The following is an 18,350-nucleotide window of genomic DNA, read 5'->3' as shown; positions in this document are numbered from 1 at the left end:
CTCGTATACTTGGCTAGAAGTAGTAATTTATTTTGAGCAACAATTGCATACTGTTAGTTCTAAAAATACGAGGAAACCCAGAATAATTGGAATTGTTAGGTATTTACTTACCTTCTACGGTCGATGCACCCAAATGACAGTGCTCTTGTTCATGAATTATGGGCAGTATCTTTGTGATCTGTGCAGTCAGTGGAATCTGTTGTTTTCTGGGTTTCACTATTGAAAATTGAAATAATTTTTAGATGTATTATTAAACAGCAAATACATCTGCAGATGAATCTGCAAGTCTGAAAATAACCAAGACCTATCTGCACACGAGGCAGAGGTGAACAGCCAGGTTTTCAGTGGGATTTCAGTGCCTAGAGATGCAGATACACGACTTTTGGGAACTCGCAAAGGTCCTAACCATGTTTTATGTTCACTAGTGGGACTACACCATGGTGATCCTAAGTCTCCCTGGGAAGCAGCTTGTACTAATTTGCTCTTGGAAATTTTACCGGTAGTGAAAGTACAAAAGCACACAAATTTGGGGTTATATAAGAGTATCCCAAAGTACAAAACCCTACAGGTGGCCAGTTAAGCAGAAACAACTAGAATCTGGAGTGTGAACTTTCAGATTCATTTTCACTTAAGTGCAGCACAAATTGCTGCTCAGAAACATATGATTTAGCTTTGAGACCCTAACCCTAACTTGTCATACAGGGAGAGCTACTGGGTGTCATCCAGTTGCTAACAAAGATGACAGCATGCTCCTCAGAAGGAGGGAAAGATGGGGTGATGCCTTCAGCATGCTGGCAACACAAATCCTGGTATGATAACTTACTGGGTTACAGATAAAGAAATGCAGAAATAGCATTGTCAGGCAAATGAACTCAGAGTTGTTGATCCAATCTGTTTTCAGAGAACTCCTGTAGAACACAAATAATATTTAACTCCATCCTGCCCATCCTGTCCCTGACCATCCATAACTTCTGTAAGCCTACAAATGGGTTTCTACTCAGTTCGTAGCAACACAGCTATTTAGCTACATCTCTTCTCCACTGACTTTATCATTTGGGCTTCTCCCTTTGTAAATGCAATTAAAAGGTAGAGTTTGGATCTTGGTAATTAAAGGAACAGAATATAGAAAGCAAAGTTAAAATAAAACTGGGGTAGTTTTAAAAATAGCAGTGGGTCTTGTTCTACCCTCAGGATGAACCTGGAGAGAGTGGAAATGTAGGCTGAAAGTCCCTTCAGAGCCTGTGTGTAGCACTGTTCTGCATGCATGCAAACTGAGCAGAGAAAAGGCCCCTTGTGCGTCAGTGCTCTATGGAAAGCTTGCAGGGACTATAAAAAGCTCCCTAAAATTACCTGCATCCTATAGATTTTATGCTCCCATCTGAAAAATAAAAAAAGCCCCAAAGCCTTATTAGCTTCATGTTTTTCTCTGGAAATGTTGCATCTCAGAAACGCATAAATCTGTGTTTAATACTGAATACTATGACAAGCATTGCTTTTTCCAGCATTATTCATTGAAGTTGCAGAGGAAGAGACAATTACTCATCTATGTCAGGAACTGAGGAGGATCAAAATCAAACATGTGATGCTTCACTTGGCCAAGATTAAACAAATTTCTCCTTTCTTGGCTTTGCATCTATTTGCTGCTGTAGAAGCAAGGAGCAGTGAATCTGAACTCACTGGGATGCCAGCCCTGACATGACTGAGTCTGTTTGCTTCTGGTTTTAACCTGTCAACTAACCTGAAGCTGTAGAAACACATCAGAGAGCTGGCAGAATTTTGCCTATTTCCTCTAAGAGAGAAACTATTGTTTTAATAGGACAGCACAGAAAATAATACAGGAATTCAGACGACTGAGAGGAAATTTGTCTTCTTGGTTCTTATGTGCAAATTACAGCTATCAAACCCACTTATATAAAATTCTATGAATATCACAGATTCTGAACAGTCCAGGGAACAACCACAGGCCAGAATCCCCAAGGTTTTATTCTCTGAGTCCTGGTTGTCACCATGATCCTACAATGTCCTTCTTTCAGGATGAGTTATAAAATTACCATCCATCAGAATTAACTTTGCATTACTGTGAGCCAGATAAATGATTCAAGGAATCCTGTATTTGTATCCTAAAATGTAATGAACCAAACTGTGAGTCCTTGAGCCTGAAAATGAGAGTATTATTCCATTGGAGCAACACAGAACAAGGCATTATGTTTGAACTAAGGTTGCCCGCACAGACTGTAAATAAAAGTATGACTAAATAAATAACAATGTGATTCCCTGTCTGCACAGTCCAGTTCTAACATAGGAATAGGAACAGGCCTTTTTTCTAATACACCTTATGCTGCTTTCAAAATAGGATAAACATAAACAAGTAATGTCATTCTTATGCTAGAAAAAGAAGGTCTAAAGGGAGTTTATAGTGGTAGACTTCTAGTAATATAAAATCACACTTATGTATAACCCATATAATTATATGAATGAAACTTCTAGTATGAAAAGGTCCTGCTAGGGAGATTCAGTCCAGGTATTAAAACACCCTGATTTATGCAATGTTTCCTGTGTAAATTCTCTTGGGGTTTTTTTTCACAGTTCATACACACTGGCCTGCTCCCAACAAGCAATTCTGTGCCATTTTTTCAGGTTACAGCTATATGAGAATAGCTATAATCACTTACTAGTAGTGGAAAAGGTAGTACAGTGGTTTAAGGAAAGTGTGCTAAGGAAAAGGTATAACAATAGGGGAAGTATAGCTGCTTTCCCTTTGTCTGGAACTGAGGCTGATTTAAGCAGTAAGCTGTGCATGACAGTTTAGCAGCATCTGAGTTCTTTAAAAACACTGTGGGGAATACTGTCTAGTCCTTATAATTGCTATTATTAATTTATTAAGTTGTTCCAAAACCTCTTCTGCTGCCTCTTCAATTTTAGAAAGCTCCTCAAAGAAATTCTTGCCATAAAGTCTCCTATGTGGGAATCTCTCTCTAAGAGTCTCTGTCATGAACACAAAGCAAAGAATTGACTTTTCTTCATGGATTGTTTTCTATGTGCTACTACTATCAAATTTTATTTGGTATGAAAATGCTCTGTGCCTGGAAATGCAGATCAGCCACTTAAAGAATACTTACTTCTTGGGACAAAGAAAAAGCACCCTCTACTCTTTCCTTTCCCTTGTGGCTGCAATTAAAGGCAACTGTGTTTTGTCAGTTTGTGCCATTCAAGGGACTGTTTTACATAAATGCAATGGCAGGACCACATCCAAAGTCTAGAGAACACTCTCCGTACAGCCATGCTGCAGCACAATATTCAGTCAAATTTATTACCAGAATGCTTCCAAGCTCCCCTGTCTTCACTGTATGTGCTTAATCCTTTGTAGTGCCGTGAATTCAGAAGGCTGTAACTTTAATCCTACTCTAGAGAACATACCATAGTTTTCCTCCTTCCACTGGCCATCAGATTTAATGGATAGAATTCACGGCCACAGAGCCACTAAGAGTTTCACAATACTCGCATCCATGCTGTAAATTACCTTTTTGTAGGAGTACAGGGATATTAAGACAGTAATTTCCTGAGCTTACCTACAAAATCATTCTCAAAGTATAGGCTTCCTTCTTTTATTTCCCATAGCTATCTTGAACTTTGAATAACCTTTTAGTAGTGCCTGTACATCTTTTCCTCTGTATGATACATTGTCACATCCTCTCAGATACATAGTTATTTAGTCTCATCATGGTGTTTCCAGGGTGGTTGTACTGTCTTCAGTGGATCTCAATGTTTTATTTCAAGATTCCAAGCTATGCACTAGTGATAGTGAAAATATTATCAAGGGCTGTCAATGAAGTCATCTATGGCTATTTATAATCCATTATAACAGTAGTAAATCTTGGACTTTGCAACTGTGGAAAGAATAAACTTTTCATATGGTCTTGATTCCACTTTAAATTACATTGGTATAAACTGGGAAATTGACAGGATTGACTGGAATTATGGTGTATGAAATCAAGGAATTTAATATTAAAATAAACCCCATTATAGCAGTTCATACGACTAAGCATCTATCTGGGTTAAATGGATAAATATAAGTGAGAGGCACATGGAAGTAAGAATGACAGACCAGTAAGGGATTCCTATTCTCTTCAGTAAGATCTACTAAAACTGGATTTGAATTTTCATAAAACTTCATAATCAAAAATGCCTTTAGATATACATTAAAAATGCCATCATGAACATGCTGATAAAACAGATGTGGTACTAGCGAAGCTATCTAAAACAAAAGATGTCAGAAAGATAATTCTTTTCCTGTGGGATAAAAATAATGAGCTCATAAATATATCTTAGAGGTAGCCAGTGCTTTCAAAGTGAGAGGCATAAACTGTACTTGCAAGAGAGTTCAGACAGACAGAGAGCTATTCACTCTTCTCTGGGTGAAATTGAAATGCCAGGAGTTACTGAGTTGTAGAGAGAAATTATTGAGTCTCTTCTTACTCCTGAAGAACTAACAAGACAAACAGTGAAGTACCCAAGCCTAACCAAATTTAAAGCATGTTTTCATTTGCTGGCTGGTGTTTGTTTTTGTTTGGAGCAGGGTTGATTTGCTATTCAGAGCTATTATTCTATAGGTTCATGTTAATCTTTTTAAAGATAGATAGAGCTCTCTTTGGGAAACCTGAATCCATGGAATTTATTAAGGCATATGGTTCTTTGAGCAATATCAGTAACACTCAGAGCTACAGCTGCTGATTTTCCCTCACACAGAGACTTGACACCAAATCATAATTTCTAAACCCGAAACTTTGAGTTTAGCCATGCCATTTAATTTATCTGTGCTAAACATACTACAGTCTCAGAAGACCACATTTTAATTCCTATCTGAAACTAGAAAATTGTGCTTTGGGGGAATTTTTCCCTAGAAATAGGCTACATAGTGCCAGCAGAGCCATTCTCTGTGTCCTGCCAGAACCATCCATTTCATCCTTTGGTAGCAGATTTTATCAGGAGTCATAAATCCATAGTCCATGCATACATGTACATGTCTAGATACTTTTCATACAAACACAAAGCACTCAGCTGCCAAACCTCAAATGTGGCACACAACAGGGCTAAAAATTAAAAGGCAGTAAAAACTCAAAAGTCATTAATGCAACACATCGAGACTGGGAGAAGCATTCCCACATGGAACACGTAAGTCTTCTTATAGTTGTATTGTCAGAATTATTTCTTTATCTTTTGTGTAGGATCAAGGTAACTCTGAAACAAACTTGAAGCATCCTTTTGCAGGAAAGACTTAAAAGGTCTTTCTTGATCTTCTTATGTGTCAAGATTTGATAGGGTTTTATTTTACTTTTATATCACTTACCAGGAAAAGGATGAATTCTAGTAGCAGATATGGTTCTTCTAGCATGTCTGGAACCATTTCTTCTCAGAATAGTAGAAAATGATGCTGTTACTCTGTGTTTACAATCTGTTTTAAACAAAATGTGTTAGCTATGGAATTACATTCAGCTCTGATTGGAAGGAAAGCTGGTAAAGCCCTTATTCTTAAACTGTTGAACACCTCCTATGAAAAAATAGGAAGGTTTTGAAATAAGGTGATGAGGAAAAGCAAGGGCCAGGTGTTTTATAATTTTGTGAATGGAATTTTCTGGAAATTCCACTCAGGTTTGTCCCTTTCAAATTATTTCTTCCCTTTTCTGTACTGTGTACCTTGAACAGATATTGGAAGGTTATAAAAATGTACATCTTCTAGCACAGGTTCGGGTTCACACTGTTGATAGCAGAATAGCAAGGGTGGAAAGCACTGGCATCCTAGGAAGCTGACTGATTCCTTGCATATGTGGGGTGTTCCTCGTTGGAAGCATGGTTTGAGAGCAAGCTCTATACCACTCAGAAAGATAGAGCTAGGTTGAGCAGCTCTGATTGTTCCTCAGCACTAAGTTATGGTTAACCCTGTTCTATCATGACAGCAGTTCAGGGCTCAGCTAGCTTCTGATGACACGCTTACTCCACTTCTACAGAAGTGATATTTATCTCTTTCTTTTGAGAACACTAGAACACTTGAGCTTTAAGAAATTCATTAAATTAGCATTATTTAGGTCATGACTTTTTTATGAATAGCCACTGGAGATCTAATGCACTGAAGCCCAAAGCATGCACTATAACAATTAATGTCAAAGGAAGCTCTGGAAATGGTTGTAAGACAAGAGTGGAAGAGAAAAAGCAAAAGGGCTGCTTCTAACTTAGCTCTTTTGTCATGGATTAGTTGTAACCTCCACCAAGTTTATTTGGGTATTTTATTTTATGCACTCATGGAAACAATATTTCAGAGAATCTCAGAGCCTGCCTCGCAGAATGTCTTGCAAGGTCTCAAGAGGAAATGAATAATTCTGTATTTCTTAACAGCTTTCAGTGGTGCTTGGAGAAGAAAAAAAACACTAATTGAATTATAACTGGAAAAAATCTTAGCAGCTGTTTTAGGCACATAGTAATATCCTGCTGTGATCTTTGGACACCACTGAAAAAGGCAGTTTGTAGACTTGCAATTAAAGGTGACATCAAAATCTATACATAAAAGGGATACAACCCTTAAATCTGCTTGGGTTTTTTATCAGAACAATTTGACATCGCTTATAGTGTTATATATGATAAATTTAACTAATGAAACCACACTATTCCTCTATCAGCAGAAAATGTATTCTAGAAGCAAGTCAGTGATTAGAAGCCTCAAAAGGGCATCTTTCCTCCCTGCTTGTGTCCATGACGATTCTGAAAAACCTGCATTTAATAGAAAACTGATGTTTAAGAATAAAGGCAGTAAATCATTAATCATCACTACTAATGGTTCTGCATTTAAAATAGGATGTTATGACTCAAAGCATAGAAAATCATACCCATGACATTTATAGGTAGCTTTCAAATTACAAATAAAAGTCCTTTAAAGTGGAGCATTTAATAGCCCACTTACGGAGACCTAATTTATGCTTTGTGGGATTTTTATATACATAAAATAGGTCTCAGAATTTGGTTCTAGCAGTAAGTAAAAGATGATGTATTTTAACCAAAGTAATCTGGTAAGGAATTTCTTTAACAATTTGGGGGGGTGAGTGGGAGGGGGGCACATAGATTTTCCATTTTAAGCAACTGTTTTGCTTATTCCTTAAAAATATATGCATAAAATATTTACATTATGCAAAAATAATCATAGAAACATTTTGTGTGTGGGCACCCTTCTTCCTTCTGTTCAGTTATGTTTAAATCTAGGCTCCTATTGCTCTTTCATTACAAACCTGCCTGTGGATACAGAGAGGATGATCAGGGGACTGAATATGGCTTATCATTTTTTTATTACCCCTGCAATCAAGATCTCCATCCAGCAGCTCTGGACTACAAGGGGAACGGACATCTGAGTGGTAATAGCAACGAAACACTGGTTGTCCGGAAGCATTCTGTGCAATGAGGGCTGACACAGCCCAGAAAGTCTCAGGAAACTGCTGTGAAGACCATCAAAGAGCTGTTATCTCAGGTGCCAGGCTGAGTAACACTCTTTTCACACTGATGAAAGGACGCATGCTCCCTGTGCCACCTATCTCTGACTTCGGGTGAAAACCAAAGACCAGCAGCTGACAAGCCTTCAATTTTCTGCATTGTTTTCACGCAGAGGACTTTCTTCGGATTGCTCAGAAGTCTCAAGCTCAGAGTACTCAAACATTTTAATTCTTGCTTTCTTCACTGTATATTGCTAGCAGAAATACTGTAAATCTGGTTTCAGCCTGTATCCCAAGTGAATTGCATAGGAAGAGCCTGTCTTGGCTGTTATAGAATGAAACAGTCTGTAAAGGCGTTACAGAATGAAACAGTTGCTTCAGTCTGTGAATTTAGGACAAGTTCTTTTGTAGCAAAGTTTTAATCACTTGGACTAGTCAATACTGCTGATTCAGAAATCACAGCACAAAAATTTCCTTGCTGAAGTAACAGCAAAGAGAAGAAATGCTATCTGTATTTAATTGAGCTCTGGGTTAAGAAGGCACAGTTTGGTTCGCCTGTATGGGATTACACCACTGCTGAATTTAGACAACCAGTTTTTAGGACAGACAATGGAGTGCATATCACCTCATATCTAATTTGTCTTGGCCATGACCTAGATGAATCATTTTCAGGAAGGAAAGGGTATTTCCATCTGCTTATATGTGCCATTGGTGTTTCTGCTTAAGACCTTCAACAAGGTTCAACTGTAATTGTTTTACCTACTGGAATCAGGCTGAAACCAGAAGTTCCTATCACTAAAGATCAGAGGCCACCAAGTGTCTGTCAAAACCCCTATATTTCATTCACCATCAATAAGCTTGTGTTTAGATCCACAATTCAGAGGTGAGAGGTGATAGTATCAATCATTTGAGTATTTCAGTCCCCCTATAAGAAGCTTTTACTATATTACAATTCAAATATTGGTGTCTGAACCGTATTAATAATCAACATCTTTGTTACTGTAAGTTAATACATTTTACATTGCATAGAAATTTGAATTTATGCAGATTAACTTTTTGTTACTTACAGTTTTGTTCATTTTCTTGGACTATTTTGTAGACGACAATTGAAACAGTAAACACAAGAACTACTGCAATCATGGTGAGCCAGATGATCTTCGTCATACACATTGGATCTGTCCATAAAATGTAAAAGAGAGAAAATGAACCAGCAAATCACTGGCAGAAAAAAAGTAGAACATTCACCCTTGGTAGGTTTTTTGACCATGCCTATTCCCACAGATAAAGCTTTAGAACAAAAGAGAAGATTAAGCATTTTTCTTTCTGCCACCTTTGTTGTTTGACATTAAGTTTCCTATCTGGAATTTAGCTTAATTTTCACATGTATCTGTCTCCCCATGTTTAAACTAACTATAGGTAGTTAAGTGAATGAAAACTTTTCCTACCTGTATAAACTCTTATATGCAACTCAGCCAGGAAACAAAATGCTTCAAAGATCAACATTTATACTTAAGGTAGACAAAGAGTAATACATGTCCCCTTTTTGTTTGAGTGGAGCAAAGAAGGAACTGGTCCGGTGTCCAACACTGGCCTTCACTGGCATTCTCAGCCTCCTAGTCCCTCTTCATATATGAGAGAAGGTAAGATTCTCCATATAGAAGTTTTCTTATCAGGAAGTGAGGAAATGCCATGAACAGGACCCCTCTGGGAAGTTCTTTTAATGCAGGATAATCAGCATGGGACTGGGTGTAGGAGGTAGGCTGCTCTTTTGGACAGCAGCTGCTGTAGATTGCACCCACATTCCATGGCAAATTAGCTCTGTAATTAGTACAAGCCAAGACTATATACCACAGAGAAAGGATGTGGGGAACTTCCCTCCCTGGTGATTCAAAATGCCTTTCAAACTTCTTTGGCAGCTGCATGTTAATGCATACCTTTGCACTGTCAAATAACTATTAGAAAAAACCAACTATATTATTATGACTCATATACAATCAAGTTACAGACTACAGACAAACCGCTGTTTCCCTTTCCTTGACTTAGAATAACATAATTAGACCTACATCGACTTCCCCTGTGTATCTTCTCCATTGAGAAGTCATAAAGTAACTGCCAATAACCCCATGGCACTTGGAGGTAAGCACAGCTCATCCCTCCTAATTCAGAACTAAAAATATCTTTTATACTGTCCTCCAGGCTCCTTTCAGAGTGCTCTACCCGGTCTTGCAGTGACTTGTAATGACTTGAATGTCAACCTTGCTTAGCAAAAGCCATGAGCACCTCTTAGCTTTGTTTTAAAGTAAATAGAGAAGAGATGCATTGTTAATTTTTGTTGTTAATTTGAGATAACTACTTCCCAGAAAAATAACCTTTAGCGAAGGGTGGTTAGCTTATAGTTTTTAACTCAAGTTAGCTGAGCAAGTTACAAATTAAACTCCTCTGATAGCTACATAGCTACATATTTTTTTAAAAAAGCAACTAAGATGCCCTCTCTTTTCTAGGATTTTACCTGGTTTTATTTAACACAGGTTTAGTCAACTCCAAAACACCTATTTTTTTCCAGCAAAAGTACATTATAAAATGTATTTTCCATACAAAACAAAATGAATGTAATAACTCAACAATTCCCAGGTGGCAAGTGCTGTGTATAGACAGGCTGGAAGCCACGGTCAGGGAATCTGCCAAAAAACTCCTGCAGCACAAAGAGAAATTTAAAAAGCTGACAGGCTGTCCTCTGGGAAAACTAAGCCTAGTTCAGCAAAAGATTTCTTTTTTAAGTGTGCTGTAGTAAGGCTATTGCCTTACTAAGAGTACTATAGTAGGATATTGCGGTACAATGATAAGAAAAGTCAAAAGCATCTCCTGATTTTTCTGCCACAGAAGTTAACAGGAATTTTTCAGTTTACCTCCAGAACAACACGACTATGCCATTATCAGGGAGGGGTGAGGAAAAAAAGTAACTCCAGGTTTTGTGATACATGCAATTTGTGAGTCTGTCACTGCTAAGCAAAAAAAATGTACAAACACTTCCTTTGCTGCACTGCTTCTAGGGGAAAAAAAAAAGGCCACAGCTAAACCTGCTTTAAACCACTATAAAAACCTTCAGTTGGCTACTAAAGATGATCTTTTACTAAGGGGTAGTCAAAATTGTATTATCTTCTTGTGCAATAACTAAATATTTTCAAACAGTTGCTGAAAGCAGAGAGCTACCTACTGCAGATTTTTTGCGAGATTGATATTGTTTCTGGTTTGATTTCCATTGTGGCTCTCCTTTGTAACTTACATTCCACATAAGTCTTCAGTTGCATTGAAATATTTATACAGTCGTTTTGGTCTTCCATCATTGCCACCAGACAGGAATGATTTAGGTATTCTCCAGCTGCATTTCCTCCTCCGACTGTAGAATTGTTAATGTGGATTTCCAGTAGGTAGTAAGTTTTATGCTCAACTTCTTTCTCAGAAACCATAGTGAAGTTAAAATATTTATAAAAATAAATAACATCTTCTGTTTTCACTTCAAGTGAGCCTTTTGCTTTTGGAAATAAAAATTAAAACAAAACTGTTACATAGCATGTGGTAGACAAAAAGACAACTCTCAGAACAATAAACTGAGTTCTCTGTCTCATCTGCAAAACATACAGTAGGCTTTTACATCATTGACTATGATAAAATGGACAAACGGATATCATGTAAAGTTATTCTGAACAGATCCGAAAAGTATTGATTATCTGTACAAAGTTTGTTTCCCCTACAAATTATAGCCCCTTTTTTGCTTTACTACCAGCTTCTCAGGTTTTCATTTTTTGTTGTTTTGTCATCTGTTGTCAAAGGTAACAGACAAAAATCAGGCTATGAAAAAAATAAAAACTAAGTAAAAGCCATATGATGATAGAGATTTGCAGTGTACATCTAGTCTATCTGCTACCAGTTGCAGAAGGTCCTTGTTTCGTTTCACACAAGCTGTGAGACTTGCAGAATGTTAACAAGAAACATAGGTAGGTGAGATATCATCAAAAGTCATAAAGTTGTACAGATATGACTGAGAACAGAGTTTGTCCACCTATTTTTGTTTTGCAATTTTCCATACTTGCTCAGACACCTATTTTGTAATAAGAAAATGAACTGCATTTCTTATATTCGGGACTTGGCCTGTTGCTGTTCTGACATTGGCATCCTGACAATGTTAGGAAAGCAAAATTCAGAGGCATTCTCTTCCCCAAAAGTTTCCAGATACTTTGCAAGTATCTGTATATGGCACAGAAGAAATATGCTGCTACTGGTCTGAAAGACGTGTATGTTGCTGAACTCTTCTCTGTATTGCTGTGTCAGCCCTTATTCAGTGCTGTCTTCTTTGAAACATGCAAGGCCGTTTCTGATACTACACAGTTGTGGATTATCATAAACTACAAGCACAAAAATGGTTATTTCTTGTATAGCTGCCATATGAACAGTTACCATCTTTGAATTAGTTCTCCAGACACTTGCTCACAACCTATCTTTATATAAGGTCTAGCGGAAGGTGTCCCTGCCCATAGCAGGGGGGTGGAAATAGATGATCTTTAAGGACTCTTCCAGCCCAAAACATTCTATGATTTTATGATTCTATGATAATATCAGCATATATAATAGTATCTACATGTAGAGTTCCACAGTGACATTTAAAAGCAAATTCAGCATGAAAACTGATCAGAAACTACAACTCCTTAAAAATAAATGAAGTATTTTAGAAAATCTAGCAAATTTAAAAGAATAAAGATGGAACTATCAGAGCATTCATAAAAGCCAGATGGCAGAGGTCAAATTTACAACAGAAATATTCCAGGTGGCTGTGATTTTATACAAGATCCTCAAAGAAAAGAAATCAGCATTTTGCTACTGAGATGTTTCACTGACAGCGAGGAATGAACGCCACTGAAAATCTGACACAAAGCCTGCATCTTTTAGCCATGCTAAAAACTCCCATTGGTCATAGATGTACAAAGACCGTAGAGAACCATCAACATACTAAAATTTTCTTTTAACTACCAAACAAACCCATGTCTTCTATGTTGTAATTACCTACTGCAAAATTAAGTATTTCTCTTCCCCTGCTTACTTTTTTTAGCCACTGCTCCTGATCCTTGATCAACATTTATGTCTCCCCTGGATTCACACTCTGTGTGTTTGGTGTGGGACTGTTGTACCATTCCAGAAGACTGGCAAATACACAGAATATTTTGGAAATTGGAATGATTTACAATGGCCTTCAGTAAAATAGTCTTGTTTTCTCTTCTTTGTTGCACTGATGTTTTGCAAGAATTGTTAAAAGTACAAAGTGGAAAAGTGGTGTTATCTGATGAGCAAGTGTCCATGCATGACACAACTACAGTGTTAGCTGTAAAAAAAAAAAAGAACACTCTATTAGCAAGACAGTCATATAGGACACATGGACAAATACGTGCATGGAAGCATCGTGTAACAGACCCATTTTATGATGTAATGCACTTTCTTTTTTAAGGGTTATGGCAGCACATTGAATGCATCAAGTGAGAGCAAGCAAACACAGTGTTCCCACTACGTAGATACTGGATTTCATTTCTGAATTGTATAAAATCTCTTGTAATACTAACTTGAATTGGTGCTGGTACCTAGTTGCATTCTTGTTTCAAAGCTGCCCCGATATGATTGTACTTGAAAAGAAGACAAAAGCACTCACGTTTGGAGGGGGCACTTAGCTCTGGAACTGTGCAGCTGCAATGCACCAGTGCGATTATGTTGTAAAATAGCTATAATCAGAACAAAAACTTTCTTACCAGTGATATTGAAACCACACAGTGAAAATACACAGAAATACTGCTGAATCCTCCGACCACATCCTTCACATTCTCTTATATTCAGTCAACAAACACGAACCGTAATTAGGACCATTGGTTTTGTAGTCATAGTCAAATTTCAGTATCAAATTACCGTAGCTAAGAGTACATTAATGCAGTTCTGGCAAGTAGCAAAAACCATATAGAATTAATTATTAATGAGTGATATTTTAGCTCTCTTCCACATTAAAGTAGGGCTTTATTGTACAAATCTTGCATTTTAACTTGAGTTAACATTGAACTATTTTTTCAGTGGGAAAAAAATTCTAAGAACAAAAACTTCTTGGACCCCAACATGGTAAAGGTGTTTATGAGTACAAATAACCAAATCCTGGAGTTGGTGCAGCACTAACCTACAGTTTTGTAGCTAAGCTTCCAATTCTAGTAGTATGCTCGCATCTCTATGAAGACAAAATTTTCCATCTAACTCCCATTATGAGTAATTGGATTAATATGTTCCTAAATCCTTACGTATATAGAGAAAAACACAGCCTTTAATTGCTGCAGTGCTGAGCTGCAATCCGACAGCTTCACAGACCACCTGTGCCCACATAGCAGCAGGGTGACCTCAGGAATTGTTCAGTGAAGGATTTCAGACAGGATGCCGAAATGAAATCCAAAATCCAATGCCAGAGTCAATTATCTTCACTTCACTAACACTACATCAGAGAGTCATAAACTCCTTATAAAACATAATAAATTGAAATGTAAAATACACATCATATGCAGGTAAGAAAATAATTCATTTTAATACAAAAAGGAAAACTGTCAGACAAAATTTAGGGCTTGATCTTTCCCTGAGGCAAGACACAACGTTTCCTTGAAACGCTTATGATTTGACCCACACAACCTGAAGTGGAGCAGGCTCCCAAGGTCAAATTCTTCCAGCTGAAGGAGGCATTTTGTGTAGAGCTTCTCTCTGGAGATGAGCCAGGAGCAGCAACTGAATGTTTACTCTGCTCTCACGGCAAGGCACGCATGCATCAGTTTAAAGGCACTGCTACAGCTTTCAAGGTCAGCTAATGGTAATTCATTATCATACCCCTTTCACCAAGGAATTTGTAAGCAGACTTGGCAATCCACTGGCTGTGCTGTGACAGCAGTCTACCTTCAGCACTATGAAGTCCATTTTGGACTTCACGCGACACCTAATCAGGGTCCAGAACTGCCTGTGATCTATGCTATAGATAGGTAAATGCATGTTACCTGGATGGGAAAAGTTTGACTGCTGTCTTGGTAGGGAGGGTGCTTACCTCCTAATCCTCTTGAAAGACCTCTCCTGAGAAAGCCAGCCAGATTACAACCTAACATTGGCATTCATTTTCTTCCAACTCATAAGATTCTGGACTTTCTAAGAAGTGATATATGTTATTGATAAAGACTGTAAGCAGGGCCAAAAGACTAGACTTTCCCAGTGGATCACATGGCAGACATTGCTGTACCTACGAGGGGCTTGCTCCTTACTGCAGGACTGGGGAGCACTCTCCCAAATGTAAACATCACTAGAAATGTGGAAGGGGTCTTGTGAAATCTGAACGCAGGCAGCCAGAAGAGTTAAGAGGATCAGTGAGATGAAACCGTGCAAGGTATCTCTAGGAGACGGCTTTGTATTCAAAGGTCTGTAACCCGCATGCCTAATATTAAGAAGTTCTGTGATTATGAAATTCTTTTAGTAAGCCTCATTTTGCAGGGTGTTCTTCTGTAGTAAATCCAATTCCATTGAAAGGAAATTATTCACAGGAAAGATATGAATTTGTAAAAAGCTTGCTTCCCATTAAAATGAAAATCATACCTATTTCATTTTGGATTGACTTTTTTCATTTGATCTACGATACTGTTCTGAATCAATTCACTAGTATATAAATAGTAATTTTTATCACCTCCTTATGGAAATTATAGTCATCACGTAATATGGTACAAGTTGGGGAACACACAACCAGCAGATTTAAAGAGATGCACTCTATCAAGTATGTGGACCCAGAGGGCAGGGCTGAACTGAGAGCATCAGACTCCAAAATTACAGCCTCCTGCTCTAAAGCAATGTAGTTTAAAGGTTCAATACCTTGTATCCAAACAAGTGGGTTGCTTTACAAATATAAAGGAAATATTTCACTTTTGGCAATACTTAACCGTATTCTTTTGATAAATTTGTAAAGGTTTGGGGTTTTTGTAAATTGATTTCTGCCTACATTTCTGCTTAATGAGAAATTTCCATTTTTATTCCCTCTCCAGAATGAAAATAAATGCTGGAACGTCACCTGGGATAAAACCTCCAAGTTTCACTTACTTCTATCTGTATACTTTGCTTGCCTGCCATTTCAGAGGTTGTATTAAAAACCTGAAGTACTCATGTCATTAACGTGATCCTGGAAAAGCCTGTGGAACTAGGAGGTCTCTGACACTCATTTAGGAACCCTTCATAGAGGAAGATACAGTGACTATGTTTCACACCTCAGTGATGTCCAGCAACAGCTCTGTGTGGTGAAGCCTCATGGGGTAAAAACAATTTGAAATATCTACAGCAAATTCTGTACATTTTATGTTTGCCACAAAGTCTGAAGTAAAACCAGTTTCCAACAGAAGGTTTTCAATGAACCAGAGACCCAAATTCCTTGGAATTTTCAAAATAAATAGTTCAATATATTTATTTTCTCATGTAATTTGGACATTGTTATACCATCTGTTATATAGACATATAGTATGGTTTTTAGAACATTCAAAATATGACAATGATTCTAATTTTCCAAACATAATTCTATGCTGTATTCTGCTCATATACTTTACAATCTTAATTTAGACATGCTGGGATTAAGATCACATGTAGATACCAGAATTGCAGCGATCATGCTATTGCAGCATAAATCATCTCCAATAAGAGCAATCTAGGAAAGCAATCATGGGAAAACACGATTGTTCTTTAATGTTTGACAGTAGGGTCAATGTTTTCTTCTGGTAATAGTCATGTCATTGTTTATTTGCACAGTCTGTGCTAGCAAATACTTTTGATTACTTCTTCATGGAGATAAAACATTAATTATTCCAACATCTGAAACTGACTCATCAATTTTATATTTGAAACTTATGACAGCTTACCAGGTTTGTTCATTTATAAACTATAAAAATCTATTAAAATATTCTAGTTACTCTCATGTTTATTCTTTGTGGTTAATAGAGATATAAATGTAAATATAAATAACCCAATCTGTTTTGGGTTTTTTTCCAGAAAATTATGCATCATAAATAATTAATTTCATGATGCCTGGGAACACACACCATTTGTCAAAGGGATGCTTTTTATTATAACATTTGTGTACTCAAAAACTTAATTGGGAATGAATGCGACAGAACTATTTTAATATTAATTTATTTATGGATTTTTAAGAAAGCACTGAATGCATAACTTATGCACATGTATTTTGCATTCATCCTAAATCCAGGATCAACCTTTAGGATTACCAAAATGTAGCTGGCATTTATGTTGCATGATTTGCTTCACTCAGTTACACCTATGCCACTCTGCTTTCTGTCAGGTTACCACTGCATGCCTCTTTCACAGACAACATCTCATACCAGACAGAAATTGTACAAAGTTTTATAGACATTTAAGTATAGGAACTTAAAAAACAGTTATTTTTTAAGACATGAGTGCCTGCTATAAAAGAACATACATGCTTTAACTACTCTCTTCATGAGGAAGATAAAGTACGGTTGCATGGAAATAGTTACCAAGAATTTTGCAGTGTAGATAAGTGAACTACAAACTCCTTTCAAATTGCCACAAATAATTAACCCTCTTGGTTAAAAATCTAATGAAAACAATCTATATGCTTTGCATATGAGCACAGCATTCTGATAATCACTTTTAGGAAAGCACGTACCAACTTTTCAATTGCAGAGTTTCAAATAAATAGAAGGCTATTTTAGAAGCTGTTCACTCACCTTCATGGATTTTGAAAAATTCAGGTAAACATAAAATGAACATGGTGATTATTCCCAGGACCAATCTAAAGAGTCCTGATTTTCCCAAAAGCAAGCACATGTCACTGAAGCACTCCCATCTAGCATAGTGGTGGTAACTTCCTTCCTGGTTTAGCTTTTAACTTAGTGCAGACCTTATGCAAAATAGCGTCTATTCATTTCCTTTTTCTCATACGACTTTTCTTTTTACTTCTGGTTACTTTAAGTTGTGGAAAGCCAAGTTCTGTTCTTACAATGTCATAGATGAGGATGATTCAAATGACTACACTGAAGATAAAACTCATGTACCAGATGAAAATAGGAGAAAACCCAAATATAGAAACGATTTTATTCATTTGGGGTAGTTTTGTTTTAGGAACATCACCCCCTAATGGCCACTCTCATATACCTTCTGAACAGTAAATGAATCACCTCTACGAAGGAATTTTGTTCTCATTTGGCTAAGCAGATTTTTAAAATATTGCTCAGACCCTCGTTAAAAAATGAGTCAGAACCACATGAGTCAGATATGGAGATTTTATTGGTTTATTTATATACGTATGCGTTGGGCCTAGGGGGAAGACAATTTTATCTAATACAGAATCTTTAAGACTTTAGTAGACTAAATTTGTTCATTTCAACCTAAAGTCTGATCTGGCAAGTAAGTGATGTAGTAAGTACAATGAGCTGACTATGAGATGTTCATACTATCGTTGCTGCTGTATTCTTAAAAGACAACAGACGTGCTGCCAATAATCTGTAGAGTGTCTTCAGTGTGTATGTTACTACCCTTTACACCACAAGAGGACTGCATAGAGCCCTTGCTATTTCTATACATTGTAGTTCCAATTATTCAGCTGAACTTCCCAGTTAAAAACGTGAAGTCTTTCATTCTGGCAACCACCATGATATTGCATAAATTCTTCTAACAGACAAGATTGCAAAGAACATTTCTGAAATGTTCCAAATAAAAATACTCTGAATAATGCATATGTAAAAACAAATCATTTGACTCAAATGTAGAGTATATGCAGTATGAAAGATCTGATTAATTCAGAAAGCTCTCTTC

General features: G+C 37.1%; 1 protein-coding gene across 1 annotated transcript; it reads right to left on the bottom strand.

The window, feature by feature from the left end:
- Positions 1-111: 111 nt before the first annotated feature.
- On the bottom strand, positions 112-17,475 carry TMEM156 (transmembrane protein 156; the record flags this gene model as incomplete). Its single annotated transcript, XM_010024691.1, is given in 7 exon segments — positions 112-216; positions 5,348-5,452; positions 8,540-8,647; positions 10,756-11,031; positions 12,568-12,846; positions 17,264-17,408; positions 17,410-17,475. Coding segments are annotated over 7 exon segments (1,084 nt in total), but the record flags the coding sequence as incomplete, so codon positions are not given.
- Positions 17,476-18,350: the final 875 nt, after the last annotated feature.

This window comes from Nestor notabilis, unplaced genomic scaffold (assembly GCF_000696875.1).
Source record: "Nestor notabilis isolate BGI_N333 unplaced genomic scaffold, ASM69687v1 scaffold36081, whole genome shotgun sequence".
Lineage (NCBI taxonomy): Eukaryota > Metazoa > Chordata > Aves > Psittaciformes > Psittacidae > Nestor > Nestor notabilis.
This window is presented reverse-complemented; position numbering and strand designations above follow the sequence as displayed.